The following is a 15,790-nucleotide window of genomic DNA, read 5'->3' as shown; positions in this document are numbered from 1 at the left end:
CGATCTCGGCTCACTGCAACCTTCGCCTCCCGGATTCAAGTGCTTCTCCTGCCTCAGTCTCCCGAGTAGCTGGGAATACAGGCGTGCGCCAGCCACCACGCCCTGCTAATTTTGTATTTTTAGTAGAGATGGGGTTTCACTGGTCTAGGACTCCTGACCTCAAGTGATCCACTCGTCAAGCCTCCCAAAGTGCTGAGATTACATGCGTGAGCCACTGCGCCTGGCTGAGAGGGGAAATTTGATGGTATAGGAAAAAAAGCAGTGTCCTTGCTTGAGTGGGCCGGGGGGATGGGAAATCTAGTAAAAGTAGGGGTTGGCTTTAGATGGAAGCAAGCATTCATCTACAATAATGAGGGAAAAGAAGAGTATGTGGTCACAGACTCAAATAGGTAGGTAGGTAGGTAGGTAGGTAGGTAGGTAGGTAGGTAGGTAGGTAGGTAGGTACGTGCGATGTGAATGTTGATGGGAAACTCCGGAAGGCTTTATTTTCTCAGTGAATCAGGAAGTAGAAGATGAGGGACGATGAAGAAGGGATTCGCAGTTTGAGGTAAGGGTAGGAATGAAGCAGTCGCATAGGAGAGTAGGAGAGTGAATGAACTGGGGGGAAGTAACGATTGCTGAGTAGCCCTAAGGAGCCATCTGAGCGTGGTGGCGTTAGGAAGTGAAATCGGCAGTAAAAAGGCTTTCGCAGGTCGACAGGAGTATGAGACTCGCAAGAGGGCGCTCGCGGGCTGGACCCTGACGGCCGAGTCCCTGAGATTCTCAAAATAACGCGGGAGATTCTCCAAGGAAAGAACTAGAAAACAAACTGCTTTTTCCTTCTCCAGAGACCGAGATACCTATTACCAAAAGTACTGACGCTGTGAGCAGGATTCGAACCTGCGCGGGGAGACCCCATTGGATTTCGAGTCCAACGCCTTAACCACTCGGCCATCACAGCCGCGTGCGGGCTCGGCCCTGCGCAACTATAGCTGCCTATCAACACGCCCGCCTCCAGCCGGCTCCACCCACGCTGCCTCGAGACGCCAGCGCTCGTGCGCCTCGGCTCGGTGGCGCAGACCATGCCTTCTCTCCAGCGGCCGTCAGCGGCCCCGCTGGAGTGGCAGCTTTCCCATTCTCCCTCTCCTACCCGAGCATAGGATGGAAACAAAACGGGCCCAAATCCGAGCCCTGTCTTCCATACCCTTGAGGACAGACCCTGAGATGCCTACTTCGTGCTACTTCATGAAAGCGAAGTGAGAATCTGTAGCTTCCAATACACACTAAAAGTGCAGGGGAACGGAGGCCCAAAGACGGATTGGCTTGTAAGAAGAATCTTTCTTAAAACCACACAGAAACGCACTTTGAAAGTGGAGAAGTGCACTTGCAGCAATAATATATCACTCCCCACCAACTCAGGCACCGCTGGGATTCGAACCCAGGATCTCCTGTTTACTAGACAGGCGCTTTAACCAGCTAAGCCACAGCGCCGGGGTAAAGTAAATGTGCCTCAAAATAAATCAACTGTGAGCGGGCGACAGTAAGTGATAATCAGTAAATAAGTGTCTGCAGTGGTTCTTCAGCGACTCATCCCTTCCTAAGCTACCTCTTCCTTTTCAGGTTCTGAGCCAGAGAGTTCATGCTTTGCTCCTCCATTCTTCCAAACCTTTGGGGCCAATTCAACCGTGAGTGAGCACATGACTCCATGTATCCCTTAGCTACCTAGACTGACCTCTCTGTGCGGTGACCAAGAAGCCAAGGAAGGCCAGGCACGGTGGCTCCCGCCTGTAACCCCAGCACTTTGCGAGGCCGAGGCGGGCAGATCACCTGAGGTCAGGAGTTTGCGACCAGACTGAACAATGGTGAAACCCCATCTCTAATTTGTACTAAAAATACAAAATTAGCCAGGGATGGTGGCGGACACTATAATCCCAGCTACTCGGGAGGCCGAGGCAGGAGAATCGCTTGAACCCAGGAGGCGCAGGTTGCAGTGAGCCGAGATGGCGTCATTGCACTCCAGCTGGGTAACAGAGTGAAATTTCGTCTTTTTTTATTTAAAAAAGGAAGCCAAGGAAGACAAACACCCTCGAATACCTCAAGGCACGACGGGGTTAAGCGGGCTTCCTCTGCCTCGGCCACTTGTGACCTGGGCTGGAGCTCACCCAAGCCCTTGGCCACACGTGCCTCTCATCTCTCCTTCCCAGGGTAAACCCAGCTGAGGCCATGCTAGAGGGGACAGCAGAGTCAGAGCTGGGCGTGGATGTAGTAGGCTGAGCAGGGCCCTCACCTGGACAGGATGGGGGGAAAGAGGAATGGGGGTCTTCAGGGGATGGCCCTGTGCACCCTCACTACAACCTTCCCGGAAGCAGGGCCGAGTCCCTCCTAGATGCGCTCCCCTCACCCCAACCCCAAACTTCATTCCACAAAGTCCTGGCCGTTTTTATCTTTTTGTATTAAAAAAGTAGTAACAGACACAAATATCAAAAACACAAATGCCATCGGCAGAGGGTACAGCTGAGAACACCTGGGTCCCACCTGAGGGGCAGCACCAGGGACTCCATGGTCCACCAACCTCCCCCACCCCCGAGCAGCTAGGGGCTGGATCCCCCAGGTCCTGCTTGGGCCTCAGGCTCTCCTCCCATGTGGGGAGGAGGTGGGAGAGACAGCTGTCTCCCCCGATAAATAAGTGCAGCCCCAACCCTCAGGAGTCGGATTCAGGCTCAGCTAGGATATGGAGAGGCCACTTAAGCAGCCTGTCAGCAACTCTGTCCAGGGGAGGGAAGGATTCCTCTCCAAAGGTGGGAGGTGACACTCCTCTGGGCTGGGCTGGGCTGCGGAGTTCTGCTCTCTGCTCCCTACGAGGCCAGAGGCAGCCCCTGGATTCCTGGGCTGGTGATGGGGGTCCGGCCCCCTATGGTGGGAGAAGCTGGGGCAGTTTCCCACTGGTTGGTCCAGCCACATCTGAGTTCTGAGAATTGGGACACAGGAGAAGAAAGCATCTTGTGGACTCCTGGAGATGGTCCCAGAATGGAGTCTAGCTCGTGCCGTTTCCTGCTGTAGGTAAGGCTGGACTGGCTGAGCTCCTGCTTTCTTTCTCCTCCTCCATGGCCAAGTCCTGAGAGCTTGAGGCCTTGGCCCCACCTTGGGCCCGGGCCTCCTCGCAGCCCTCACCCTCACCACTGCCGCCACCGCTGCTGCCCTGCTCGCCTCCACCCTCTTCCATGGGCTCCAGCCCCAGTCCATCCAGCTCTGAGAAGAGTGGGTCATCAGGGTGACCAGGATCTTGGGTGCTGCTCCCACAGTCCACACAGGCCTTGGTAAGAGAAATGGACAGGAGAGAGTCAGAGAGGGTCCTCACTGCTAACCTGTCAGCCCAGCTTCCCACCCCCAGCCCCCTGTGCTTCCCGAAATGTACTCCCAAGAAGCACCAGTCCACATATATGCACCTGCAGTCCAACGAGGTTGGAAGGTGCCTTGTGCCCTCTACCCAGATGCCATTACAGGAGAGTCACAATGCACATTAGCATAGGATAGGCTGAGAAAAGTTCTGCAAAGACTCATGCAGCTTAATAATAATCCACAGCAAATTCAGTGGAATCAACAGTCTTCAGAATTAATGATCCAAGGATATTGAGATCAGCTCTTGGCCTCGATCCCTTGAACTTGACAAGCTCAATTCTTTTTTCTACCCCTGTCCCAGGCTTCTCTCACCATCACATCAAGAGCCCGAGGCAGTTGGCCCTTGCGGACCCAGGAGTGCACAGCGCCCAGTTCCCGCCGCTGGTCCTCAGAAAACCGGGGCTGCTGCCTCTGCATGGCTCGGAGCCGCTCCCGATCCTGCTTCAGCACAGAGGTCATGTCCCTGCCCGAGAAGGGGTTCAGAAGGCAGAGGCTGGGATCCAGGACCCGGACCAGGACCTGTGAAGCTGGCATCCTTCCTCTACCACAACTCCCCGCCTCATGCTCCTCCCCTAAATCAGGGCTATGGGAGGTCAAGGGTCCCAAGACCAGGAAACCTGCTCTCCTCCTGGGAGGAACTAGTAACAGAGATCCAAGGGGCAGGGAGGATAGGAACCATCTATCCTATCCAGGACAGAGCTAGTCCCAGAAAAGAAAACTGCCCCCCTACTACCTCTGAAAGGAAGGCCAAGGCGGCCTCTGAAATGCCTCACCTGGAGGGTACCTGGTAAGTCATCATGACGCGCTGGTCAGCATTGGCCATGAGCAGCCAAATGGGATCCTGGAGCACGTATTTAATCACCTGGTCCCCCGGCTCAGCCCCGCCCCGAGCAGCCCCAGCCTCAGCCTCGGAAGAGTCGATGCTGCCAAAGTATTTGCTTGTGTGGCTGCTCTGGCTGCTGCCTGAGAAGTGGGAGGGCAGACCAGTGGAGTCAGGCTGGCTGCATGCCCACTCCGGGGGCCTCACAAGGCCTCCCTCAAAGGCCACATGTCCATCCCAATGGCCTTAGGAAGCTCCTGGGCTCCCGGCTCCCCAGTCACTGCCCGACCCTGGGAGGTGTTGGAGGCGGGGCACTCACGAGTGATGCTGGCTGAGGTGCTGCCCCCCTCATGGGAGCCTGAACCAGACCCAGAGCCCAAGCCAGAGCCCAGGGAGCCCGAGGCTGCGGAGCCTGTGCCGGAGCGCGAGTCCTCTTGCAGCAGCAGTTCCAGCAGGTCGCTGGAGCCGGAAAGTGCGTCCTGATTGGAGGACTCAGTGACCTCCACCTGGAGGAGGGGGGGGGGCAAGGAGGGACGAAGGGGTCAGCACCTACGCTTCCCTTCAACTGCTCTCACTGGTTGTGGGCAGAGGCACATCCAACCCCAGTGGTCTCTGCTCCCCACTTCGTGACAGTAAGGCCAGGCTGAGAGAGAAGCAAGCTGGCGAAGAGTGGGGATGTGAGGCCAGACCCTTTCCAAGTGGCAGATACTCCCTCAGAAGTTACTGAGATGTCCTCACTACCTGTCAGACAGACAGGACTGTCCCTTCAATGAGGAGTTAGCCAATTTCTGCTTCATTCAGAAATTCAGCTGGGGTCTCCCTCCACCTCCTGGAGGCTGAGACACTGGCCTGGCAGAGGCAGCAGGCAGCATAAGGTGGCAGAGGGGCGGGGCTGGGGTGGGGGCTGGTGGGCAGACGCAGGGATCAGTGCTCACCAGTCTGGCCTCTGGCTCAGCAGCCTCCTCACTGGGAGGTGGGGGCCCAGCACTGCTCCCAGGGCCCCCTGCACCAGCAGCCCCCTCAGCACGGGGGAGCTCCTCGAGCTGCAGCAGATTAAGCTGGAGTGGAGAGCTGCATCTTGAGTTGAACAGTGGAGAGTCCGGGCGGCGAGGAGGGCTTGGGGGGAGGGCGGGCAAGGATGGAGAAGGGGAGTACGAGGCAGGAGTGGGAGGCCCTTCAGCAGGGGTCTGGGGTGCCCCGTAAGGATAGCTGGATGGGGTTGGGAACAGATAGTTAGGGAGCACCAAGGCCACCATGGGGGTCACCAGAGGGGTGGGGAAAGCAGCCGGGGGCACAGATGTGGGAGCAGGGGGAAGAGCCTGGGGGCCTCCTCGAGGGGAGAACACTGGGAGAGGGTAGGGCTGGACAACTGCTGGGAAGGGGGTAGTGGCTGGTGGGGCAGGCCAGGGGGTGGAGGGTGGCACAGGTGAGGGGTGTGAGACATAGCAGGGCGCTTCAGCCCGAGGGCTCTGGTGGTGGCGTGAGCGCTTGGCTTTGGATCGGCAGTGGTGTCGGCGGCTTGGGGGTGCGGGGCCATGGTGGCAGCCTGTGGGAAAAGACTAGGGTTAGCGAGGGCCTCAACCTGGGGTTAGTGCCCCTGCTACCCACACTGCCGTGACACTCTGACCAGGGAGAGGGCAGGCCAAGACTCCAGAGAGAGCTTCTCAACCCACACAGAATGGGGGGCTCAGGAGGTGGGGCACCTTCAGGGAAGAATCACAGGAGCCAGGGACAAGGGGATTTATTGAGAAAGGAACAAGGCCAGGGAGAGGTTACAAGAGGGGTCGAGCTGGGGGTGTGCGGAAGATGGAGGCACGCTGGCAGATGGAGGAGGCAGGGTGCGTCCATGGACACATGGACAGGTGGCTCTGGTCCCTCCGCCAAACTCCTGCGGGCGCTGCCAGCATAGGCGTTCCTCCTGCCCATCGAGGCCGTGTTCTGCCTAGCTTGCGATGGAGTGAAGAGGGGGGCTGGAAAGCCCAGTCCTGAGTCCTGCGTCTGCCTGCAGGGGGTCTCCCTCAGGCACCTGGAGGGGCTGTCTTCCACCTGCCCTTGAAGCCCAGACCCCACCCAGAGTTGGCCCAGAGTCTATGCATGTCTCTTCATCAGTGACAACTGACTCCTAAGTGGGCACACTTCCTGCCGCTGCCCCCAGGCTAGGCCTGAAGTCGCCTACCTGGAGCACAGCACTTCCGCCTGCCCATCCCAGTGCCAACCCCCCAGGCTGCCCTCCTCTGGCTGCAGCCCAGAACCCCGGCCTAGTGGGGAGAAGCTAGCGAGGGACCTGTCCCTAGGCAGGCCTGGTGGTGGAACCACCACCAGCCTGGGTCCCTGGAGCAGAAACACCTCCCTTAAGATCCACCCCCCGACAGTCCAGTCCTAGACTGGGCAAAGGGCAGGCTCCGGCAGGCCCCAGGTGGCTACCTCGCTCGCCAAGGGCTGAGGGCGCTGTGGAAGAGCTGTCCAGTCCACGCAGCCTGCCCAGGTCTCGGAAGCGGCTGAGGAAGGCTTGCTCTTCCTTCTGCGTGTGCAGGGACAGCACGGCCTTGGTCAGCCCTACTGGACGGTAGGCATCTGGGGCTGGGTCAGGGGCTACTGTGGGGCTGGGGGCTGGGCTGGGGGCTGGGCCGGGGGCTAGGCCAGGCAGGTCCTCCATCATGATGATGTCTGAGGAAGGTGAGATACAGAAAGGTCATCAGAATCACCTCAGGGGTCAACAAATCCATACCACACCCTCCCTGTCCGATAGCCTAGCCAACCCCTGGTGGCTCTGCCCCATAGCCGAGCCTGGTCCCCATGTACATTTCTTGGTCACCTCTCTGCCAAGGGCTGGCCCTGGGTCCTCTCCTCCATTGCAAAGCTGGCCCAGAAGAGGAGACGATAGATACTCAGGTCCCTCCAGTGGCCACTCCCCTCCAGGAACTCTACTGGGATGACCCCCTCACAACTCTTGTTGGAAGAGAAGCCCACCCCTTGGCTTTCCCTCACACATTCTGTTTCTCTCCTTTTTTTTTTGAGACAGAGTCTCGCTCTTTCTCCCAGGCTGGAGGGCAGGGACACGATCGCGGTTCACTGCAACCACCACCTCCTGGGTTCAAGCGATTCTCCTGCCTCAGCCTCCCAAGTAGCTGGGACTATAGGCGCGTGCCACCACGCCTGGCTAAGTTTTGCATTTTTAGTAGAGACAGAGTTTCACCATGATGCCCAGGCTGATCTCGAGCTCCTGATCTCAGGTGATCTTCCTACCTCAGCCTCCCAAAGTGCTGGGATTACAGGCCTGAGCCACCATGCCCAGCCCTTCACACATTTTCAAGGTCCATATCCAAAGACCCTTCAGGGAGCTTCAATTTTCCTCGCCTTCAGACCCTCTGTGGTCAGCACCTCAGGGCAAACCCCCTACCCCAGACTGTGTGTTTCAACTGACAGTAACAATACGAGAAGCAGAACAGGGGAAGGGCAAAGTCGAGAAGCCTGGCAGGGAGGGGAGAGCAAGAAGCGGTAGCCCCAAGCCCCACGTCAAGGGAGGCCTCCTTCTCTCCATCAGGGGCTGGAAGGGAGGGGAAAGGCAGGAGGGAGCTCTAGCTGGGAGCCTGGTAGAGCCCAAGCACTGCCCCCCAGCTCCACGCCCATACCCGACTCCGGGGGCTTCTTGTCTCCCACATGGACGATGGTGGAGCTGAAGCTACACTGACTGGTGACGGACACCACGCTCTCCGCCTTATTGGCCAGGGCGAGCGGGCTCAGGGTGCCTCCCACCACTGGCTCCTTCCGGGGGGTGGCCCCCTCCCCAGACAGCACTGCTGACGGCGGATCTGTGCAGAGAGATGGTGCCAGTTACCATCCCCACCCCCACTGGGAAGTCAGGAGAGAGGATCCCAGGGAAAAGGGGAAGGGGATGGTGGTAGGGAACAGTCTGGAGACCAGGAGGCTGGGGAGGAGGGCAGGGCACAGCAAGAGGGCCCAGAAGCAGAAGGGAAAAGACACAGGGCCACCAGGCCAGGACGGGGCAGTGGGAGCAGGGTGCACTGGGTCTTTACCTTTCTTGGTCCCCACAGGGACTGGACCGGTCCTCTGCTTGTCGTCGTCAGAGGCTGAGGAGGTGGTGTAAGAGGAGGAGGAGGCACATTTACGCTTAGTGGTGCTGGGGAGGTTGCAGCTCTCCAGATACCTGGTGATGGACACAGCAGAGGGCATCAAAGAAGGGCTTGGGGTGGGCAGGGCTAGAGCCCGAGGTGGAGAAGACGCCTGCAGGCCTTACCTGAGGATGCTGTCCAGGCAGTTGATCTGTTGGTAGGAGCAGCTGGAGGCTTCTTTCCTCTCGGCCTCCTCAGGGGCCAAGGCTAGTGGGGCCGGGATGGGAGCAGAACCCGTCTCCAGCTCTGGGTCTGGGGATTGGCAGGGAAGGGCCCTGGCCTTGAATGTGCCTGTAGCTGGGGCAAAGAGAGAAAGAGGAAAATAGTCTTCTCAAGCTCACATGGAAAAAAACAGCAAATAGGTTGGCGGTGAAGATCAGGGGACCCCCCCAGGTCTGTCTCCTCACCCATACATTGTCACCAACTCACCAGGGAGGCGAGGCCGGGGCTGAGGCCGGGCCCGAGACTCAATAAAAAGCTGCTGGCCCTGGTGCTTCACCAGATGCACATCCTTACAGATCTGCTGGAAGGTCACCTGCAGGACAGCACCACAGTGAGCAGCAGCAGGGGGTGTGGCCAGTGTCAGGGGCCAAGGGCACAATAAAACAAGAAAGTACCAGTGGGGAGGCACAGACGCCTTGATGAGAGCAGGGTAAGAAGGAAATGGCACGAAAGAGAGGGCAAAGGGGGATCGGGCAAGACTCTGGGACTGGCAGTGCTGGTTCCGAGGAGGAGAGGGGAAAGGGCGATTAGAGAATGCGGTGGGAGCAGGTCACTCACTGGCGCAGGAGGCCCAGGCCCCTCTGCATCACCCCCGTTGCTATCACTGGAGGAGCCGGGGCTGTGGAGAGGGCCTGGGGATGTCACGGGGCCGACTCCACAGAGTCCTGTGGGGCTGGGGCTGTGCACGGGCTGCAGCGGGGAGAGGGCAGGTTAGATGGCTTGATCCCACTTCCCACCCCCTTCTTCACCTCCCACGCTCCCTCTCCGCTACTCTCACCTGTAGCAGCAGCCGGTGGATCTGCTCTGACAGCTCCTGGATATCAGTGTCCAGGGTCGGAGCTGGGCTGGGGGCCGGGGGAGTGAACACATCCTCATTCAGCGGGGCCCTGTAGGGTGGGGAAGAGTGAGTCCAGCCTGGCCCAGTCCTGTCCCCCACCACACTGCCCTATCCCCAACGCCAGCTCGGGGACATGGCCCACTTACGTTCGTACTTTGTGGCGGCCCAACACGAAGGCTACCTTGCGGCTCCAGGGATGCACAAAGCCAGCCCAACTGGTGTCCATGGTGACATACTCCCCGTTGCGGGCACAGAAGCGGATGGGGGAGTGGTCAAAGGGCTGGCCCGCCAACTGCAGGACTGATGGAAGTGGGAAAGGAGGAGGGGTCAAAGGGAGGGAGAGCTGAGTAATGGGGAGGCCATGGCACTGGAGATCCAGGAGACCAAGGCACCAAGAGACCCAACCTGAAGGGCAGTCATTCAAAAGCTTGGGACAGTGGGAAGGGTGAGCAGGGCAAGAGGAACTCACTCTTCTTGTGGATAGCCAGCATGAGGGGTCGGTCCTCAGGGTGCAGGAACAGGAGCACTGGGGCCCCCAGGAGGTCCTGGGGCAGGTAGCCCAGCAGGGGGGCAGCCCTGAATGGGAAGGAGGCATCAGAGTGGCCGTGGCCTCAGCCCTGGCTGCCCTCCTGTCCTCTAGGTCCTATCCTCACCTTTCATCCACATCCTGGAAGAGGCAGCTGGGTGTGTGCCGTGTAGTGAAAATCCTCTTGTCAGGGGGTATGCGGGGAGCTGAGGCACAGAAAGTGTGGTCACTGGGTTTCGTCCAGAATGCCCAACTCCTCAGCCCTCCACTCTGCCTGGGCCCAGGCTGGCTGACGATTTGCCACACAGCTGTGCCCTGGGCACTATGGGCCCAAAGATGGTCTGGGCCAATCCTATGCCCTGTACCAGTACCACAACTGAGAGCAAGCAAGGCATTCTTCTCTGCTCTTTTCTAGCTCAGTGATCTTATTCAACTCTACCTCTAAAAGGAGCTCAAATCCTCATCTTTACAAAAGCTTTTCTTGTTCCAAAATTCAAAGGGTCTGGCTAAGCCTCCCAAATTCATGCCTGACCATGAGGAAATGTCCTTCCTCCCAGCCTCAACCAGGCCAGGGCCCAGACTTGCTCACCTTCGTAACCCGAGTGGATGCGCTCTGCAATCAGCAGGCAGCACGGCTGCGCAGGGGCCCCATCTGAGACCCGGATCTTGGTCACATACGGGGTTAGGCGGAATGGCTGGTACCGAGGCCCTGGATCCCGGTCAGGACCTCCTCTAGCAAAGCAGAGAAGAGCATTAGGGACTTTCAACAGAGAGCCACCCACTCTTCCAACCACAAGATCACAGCACACAACAGCAAAGACCCTGAGGAGGGGGCAGAAAGAGGCAGAGGTAGGCCGGGCACGGTGGCTCGCGCCTTTAATCCCAGCACTTTGAGAGGTCAAGGCAGGCGGATCACCTGAGGTCAGGAGTTCAAGACCAGCCTGGACAACATGGTGAAACCCCATCTCTACTAAAAATACAAAAATTAGCTGGGCGTGGCGGCGCCTGTAATCCTAGCTACTTGGGAGGCTGATGCAGGAGAATCGCTTGAACCTGGGAGGCAGAGGTTGCAGTGAGCTGAGATCATGCCACTGCACTCCAGCCTGGGCGACAGAATGAGACTCCCTTTCAAAAAACAAAAAACAAAAAACAAAAAAACAGGAGGCAGAGGTCTTCCCCACCTCCCCTCACCTACCTGATACGGCAGAAGACAGACTTCTCCTGGGTAAAGTCCCTGAGGCCTGAACCTGAGACAGACAGGAGAGGAGTGAGCACAGCCTCCCGCCCCTTCCCTAGGCTGCGAAGAACCCACTAAGGGAAAGTCTGGGTCCCCTGGCCCCTCACAGCAGGAGCTTCCCGGGACTGCCTCATGCCTCCTCACAGTGCTTGGGCACCTTACCTGCTGAGGCTCCTGTGCCCCAGGTGGGCAGGCGAGATGGAGCAGTGGAACCATAGAAGACTCCCACATCCTGGGGAGCCAGGAGCTCGGAGAAGCGGGTACCCCGGAACACGTCCCGCTTGCAACGCAGCAGGACAGCTGCCTGCTCCGAAATGTAGACGATTCGGCCCGTCAGGAAGGAGACAGCCACTGAGAAGGTATCCTGGCAGGAAGGGGAGAGCAAGAGCAGATTGAAGAGCTGAGGGAGAAGGGGTAGGGGTGCATCGGGATGGAGAGGCCAGGCGGCCGCTGACCTGGTTACGAAGCGTGTACTCAGACGTGATGTGCTCCAGCTCCTCCAGGGTATAGGTGGACATGTCCATGGAGCAAGGCTCGCCCTCCTCCAGGCTCCACTGCTGGTAGTACTCCTGGTTGGCTGCAGGGTGGAGGCAGTGAGGCATTCAGTAAGGAGGGTGCCTCGACACAGGAGCCCAGGTCCTGGCCATTCCCTCTTGGGACATACCACTTACCCTGCACCTGCTTGACACAGGCCAGCGCGTACTGCAGCGTGGCCAGGGTCCCAGAGCGGCCCTTGCCCCGGCGCTCTGGTGGCAGTCGAAGCTTGAGCTCTCGAAGTGCTGTCATGAGTTCCTTCTGGGTCCTCGCCCGGGCTGACTGTTCACTGCTGCGGGGCCCGCAGGGAAGGAGATAAAGACATTAGTCCCAGAGTGTGGCCTGGGCCCCCAGACCTCTCCTCCAGCCTCACTCGACGTACCTGCAGCCACTGGTGGACGGGTTGTCCTGCTCTGAGCTGGCACTCAGGAGGCTGTAGGCAATGGAACTGCTAGGTGGGGATGGGCTCTGAGAGTTTGTGCTAGGAGACAGCAACAGGCCCAGTTACAGGTAGGGCCAGCAGTGTGAGGCCTGTCACCCAGCTCTGCCTGCTCACAAGACCACTCCTAGAGCCAGCATACACATCCATACGCACCTCTTGCTGCTCTCAGTGGTCTCCAGCAGGGCTGAGTCCTTGCCATTGCCTGAGGAGGAGCTGTGTGAGCTCCGCTGAGATGCGCCCCTGGACTCATGCCCGTTGGACTCATTGCCACTTGAACCATTGCTGTTGGCATCAGTGTCATCGGCCAGGCTGGGGCCTGGGCAAGGCCGGTGCTGTGGGGGCCCAGGGGATGGGACCCCCCCAGGACAAAATGATTCCCCAGGCCTGGGGTCCCCTCCCCCGTCAGCCCCTTCTAGGGGGCCACTCATGTCTGGGCCATGGGGAGAACAGAACAGAGAAGGTGAAGAGGCCACCACGGATGCACGGGGGGGCCTGGAGGCCTGGCTGAGGGAGTGAGGTGGAAGATTTAAGTCTCTGAGGGTTGACAAGTTCGAGCACAGCCAGTACCTGGAGAGGGAAACCAGGAAGTAGAGTTTGCAGAAAGCTGGTTTGTTAACTCCAGAGCACCTGCTGACTTCACTCAGACTTTCCCCTGCCTGGCCTCATGCGGGACTGATGGGAGGGGGACCCAGGCCTGGGGCTTCCAATGGGGAGTCAGGATGTTTCCTGTACCCTTAGAGGCGCTGCACGTGGGAGAAAGTTCTCCGGGGCCTTCCTTCACATCCCCTGCCACCCTGGCCTGAGCAGTCGATAACTACGGCTGTCGGCAAAAACCTGGACACTTCCCATTCCCCAGTTCCCATTAGGACTCCACTCTGCCTGGGCCTCCAAGGCCTCGGAGCAGGGGGTGAGCTGGTCGCCTCCTATATTTAGGCCTCCAGGCTAATTTTATCCGGGGGCGGTGCCACCCCCGCTGCACATGCGCGCCGACGTGAGCGGCCCCACCACGCGCTTCCGCCGCCGCCACGGTCGCCAGGGAAACCGACGTCAGCTGCTGAGCTCAGCGGTTGCTGGAGGGACCACAGGAGGGCAGAAGGAGCGACCCCTCCCCCATTTCCCGGCGGAAGTGGGGGAACGGCCCACTCTCACACTGGTGGGTGCGGCCGGGGGTCACGCATCCTTCACATATCCCCAGTCCCAGGATGGCTCAGTGGCCGCACGAAGTGGGACGGCCTATTAGGATTCCAGGGTTGTCCTGGCTTCCCTAGGACGAAACACGACGGCCACCGCCCTCCGCGCAAAAGCCCCTCAACCTGACTCTCGCCTGGATCCCAGTCATTCTGCTCAAGACAACACAGCCTTTCCTTCTTTAGCCCCTGCGCTGCTTCCCCACCGCGAGGACCGAAGCCGGCAAACTGCCATCGTCAAGGACCCGAGGATCCTCTCAAAAAAGAGTCCCCTACTTTTCTGGCCAGACCCCCACCCCAAGTCTTGGGCAGAAGAGGCACAACACCAACAGATCGTTCTTCCCCTACTCCCCGTCTAACCACACCCCCACTACTGAGCATTTTCTCAGCGCCAGGCGAAAAGGGAAGGTTGTGGCCAACAGCAGGAACTAGCGCTGGGAACGGGATGTTCCAGTCCGAAGTGGGCTGACATCACAGGCGGCGCAGGGCCAGGGACTGGAGAGCAGAGACACGGGGAGCGCCGAAAGCCTAATGGGGTCCTGGTACCGGGGCAAACCTGGGGCCCCTCGAGTAACGAGCAAGAAGACCGGGGCATGCCCGCCGAGTCGGCTGTGGGGCCGGGCAAGATGGGACGGGGAGGTGGGGACAAGCTGGAGGTAAGGTGAGTGGGTCAGGAGTGCAGACTCCCGGTGCAAGATTTCGAGGAGCACTTCGGTCCCCGGGGGCGGGGAGAGGGTGGGTAGCGGTAAGGACGACAGTGTGCCCTCTGACTGGCTGGGCCAAAAGTAGCCCATGAGATTGGAAGTGGCAGCGGTCCGGCTCAGGGACGCAGATCGACCCCAGGATGGCCGCAGAGATGCCTACCTGGTCGCGGGAGTGTCCTCGGCCCGCCTGCCCGCCGCTGCTCCAGCCCGCAGCCGAGTGGAAGCTCCACCGGGCGGGGAGGCGGGTTGCATAATGCCGGGCACTGCCCCCTCATTGGCCTCTTGCCGACGGAGCCGCAGGCCCCGCCCCCGATTGGCTGGGGATCTCTTCCCGGCGCCTGATTGGCTAGTGGCCTCCACTAAGGTCAGGGCTGTGTCACACACACGGGCGCACGTGGACCTGGGTGCTGGTGCTGGGCTGAAGAGCCTCAGACACCGCCCAGCCAATGGGCGCAGGACGCTTGCACAGTGAATAATGGAAGGGAGGAGAGAGGGAGGTACGCTGCGCCTCTTTAGGGAAAAAACCCGGGCCAGAGTAGGTGCTCAAGACTTGCCTACTTCCTGAACGCACTAGCCTTGCAGAACACAACATCTTGGCATCTTCGCCCTTCCAGTGGTGGGGAAAAGGAATGGCGCTGGGAGTTAGGCCACGCTGGATGAGATGGGTTGTCCTTGAGAGGAGGGGACAGACAGAAACCTGGCTGGGCCTCTCCTGGGTTCCTGTCCCAACCTCGTTCCTTCCCAACCTTCGTTCTACATAATGAAGCCCTTTAACCGAAGCACTTCCTCTGACACTTCAAATCCTGGGAGAGGACAGTTAAGGGCCCACGTGTGATTGGTGAGTGAGTGGGTGGAGGAAAGATGCGGACAATGGAAGGAGCGACCAGAGTGGCTGTGAAGAGAAACAATGGCAGGTGCTTCTATGGCCACTCAGAGAAAAGGTCTCTGGGCAGCCTACATGGTGTCTAGTACTTCCCTCCAGAGAACACAGTCACCCACAATTAGGGCTGCCCCAAAAGTGGGGGCTAGGAAGCCAGGACTACAGAGGGACCAAGGGGATGGCAGAGAGAAGAGGCTAGCTGGGGCCCTAGACAGAGAAAGGTGGGGTGGCAAGGGCTTCATATTTCCACTGCTTGGAAAAGAGAAAGCCAAACTCCAGGGGCCCAGCGGGAACGTCATCTGTCTCATTCACTGTACTCTCCAGAGCCCAGGCCAGGACCTGACACATGGCAAGTGATCGATAAATACGGTAACATGATTTTTTTTTTTTTTTTTTTTTAAACAAGGATAGGTTGGGGAGGTGGAGAAAGAGTGTAAACAGGAGAAAGGGGGCTGGGAATTCTAATTCTTTTAAAGAGGGGAGTAGTCCTAGAAAGAAAACAGGGGAACGATTTGCAAGCAATAAAATGTTAGTCTGGTCCCAGGAGAACTGCAATTACACAGCCCCCTCGATCCAGGACTGTGATGAGTAGTTCCTCGCAGGGCTCCCTGGAAACGTGGGTAGTAGATGAACAGGCCTCCAAGCAGCTGCTGACATAATCATTGTGGGGGCACGCCCCTCACTGTCACGTGGCCTAAACTTTCCTGAACAATGAGGGGAGGGTGAAGGGGAGGGCTCTGTGGAAAAGCTGGGACAAGAGTGTGTTATAAATTAACCCAGAAAAATCGAAACAGGAAAACAAAGATTCAGGAGCCTGGAGGCCGGGCGTGGTGGCTCACGCCTGTAATCCCACCACTTTGGGAGGCTGAGGCAGGCAGATCACCTGAGT

General features: G+C 58.8%; 1 protein-coding gene and 2 non-coding genes across 3 annotated transcripts; all 3 read right to left on the bottom strand.

Moving 5' to 3' along the window:
* Window positions 1-858: 858 nt before the first annotated feature.
* TRNAS-CGA lies at window positions 859-940 on the bottom strand. Its single transcript has one exon. It is a non-coding gene; the product is annotated as a tRNA-Ser (tRNA).
* Window positions 941-1,396: 456 nt separating this feature from the next.
* Window positions 1,397-1,470, bottom strand: TRNAT-AGU. The gene has a single exon. It is a non-coding gene; the product is annotated as a tRNA-Thr (tRNA).
* A 940-nt stretch (window positions 1,471-2,410) lies between these two features.
* Window positions 2,411-14,270, bottom strand: PER1 (period circadian clock 1). Its single transcript, XM_011994516.1, has 23 exons — window positions 14,182-14,270; window positions 12,284-12,697; window positions 12,071-12,169; window positions 11,826-11,980; window positions 11,610-11,731; window positions 11,317-11,518; window positions 11,113-11,164; window positions 10,507-10,649; window positions 10,045-10,123; window positions 9,861-9,967; window positions 9,538-9,691; window positions 9,332-9,440; window positions 9,112-9,243; window positions 8,761-8,866; window positions 8,457-8,628; window positions 8,236-8,366; window positions 7,831-8,010; window positions 6,623-6,865; window positions 5,134-5,744; window positions 4,518-4,704; window positions 4,152-4,341; window positions 3,691-3,841; window positions 2,411-3,292 (listed from the first exon to the last, which is right to left on the bottom strand). Exons 2-23 carry the CDS (start codon window positions 12,556-12,558, stop codon window positions 3,014-3,016), a joined length of 3,879 nt encoding a protein of 1,292 aa, XP_011849906.1. The 5' UTR covers window positions 12,559-12,697; window positions 14,182-14,270; the 3' UTR covers window positions 2,411-3,013.
* Between the last annotated feature and the right edge of the window lie 1,520 nt (window positions 14,271-15,790).

Source organism: Mandrillus leucophaeus, unplaced genomic scaffold (genome assembly GCF_000951045.1).
Source record: "Mandrillus leucophaeus isolate KB7577 unplaced genomic scaffold, Mleu.le_1.0 Scaffold46, whole genome shotgun sequence".
Taxonomy (NCBI): Eukaryota; Metazoa; Chordata; class Mammalia; order Primates; family Cercopithecidae; genus Mandrillus; species Mandrillus leucophaeus.
The sequence above is the reverse complement of the archived record's forward strand: the minus strand, read 5'-3'. Positions and strand labels throughout refer to the sequence as shown.

Excerpts from the sequence above, each read along its gene's own strand:
- PER1 (XM_011994516.1), bottom strand. The coding sequence starts at position 12,558 with ATGAGTGGCCCCCTAGAAGGGGCTGACGGGGGAGGGGACCCCAGGCCT. Across the intron at positions 9,968-10,044 it reads TTCCAGGATGTGGATGAAAG|GGCTGCCCCCCTGCTGGGCT; the intron begins GTGAGGATAGGA and ends CTTCCCATTCAG. Across the intron at positions 8,629-8,760 it reads GCCCCGGCCTCGCCTCCCTG|CTACAGGCACATTCAAGGCC; the intron begins GTGAGTTGGTGA and ends TCTTTGCCCCAG.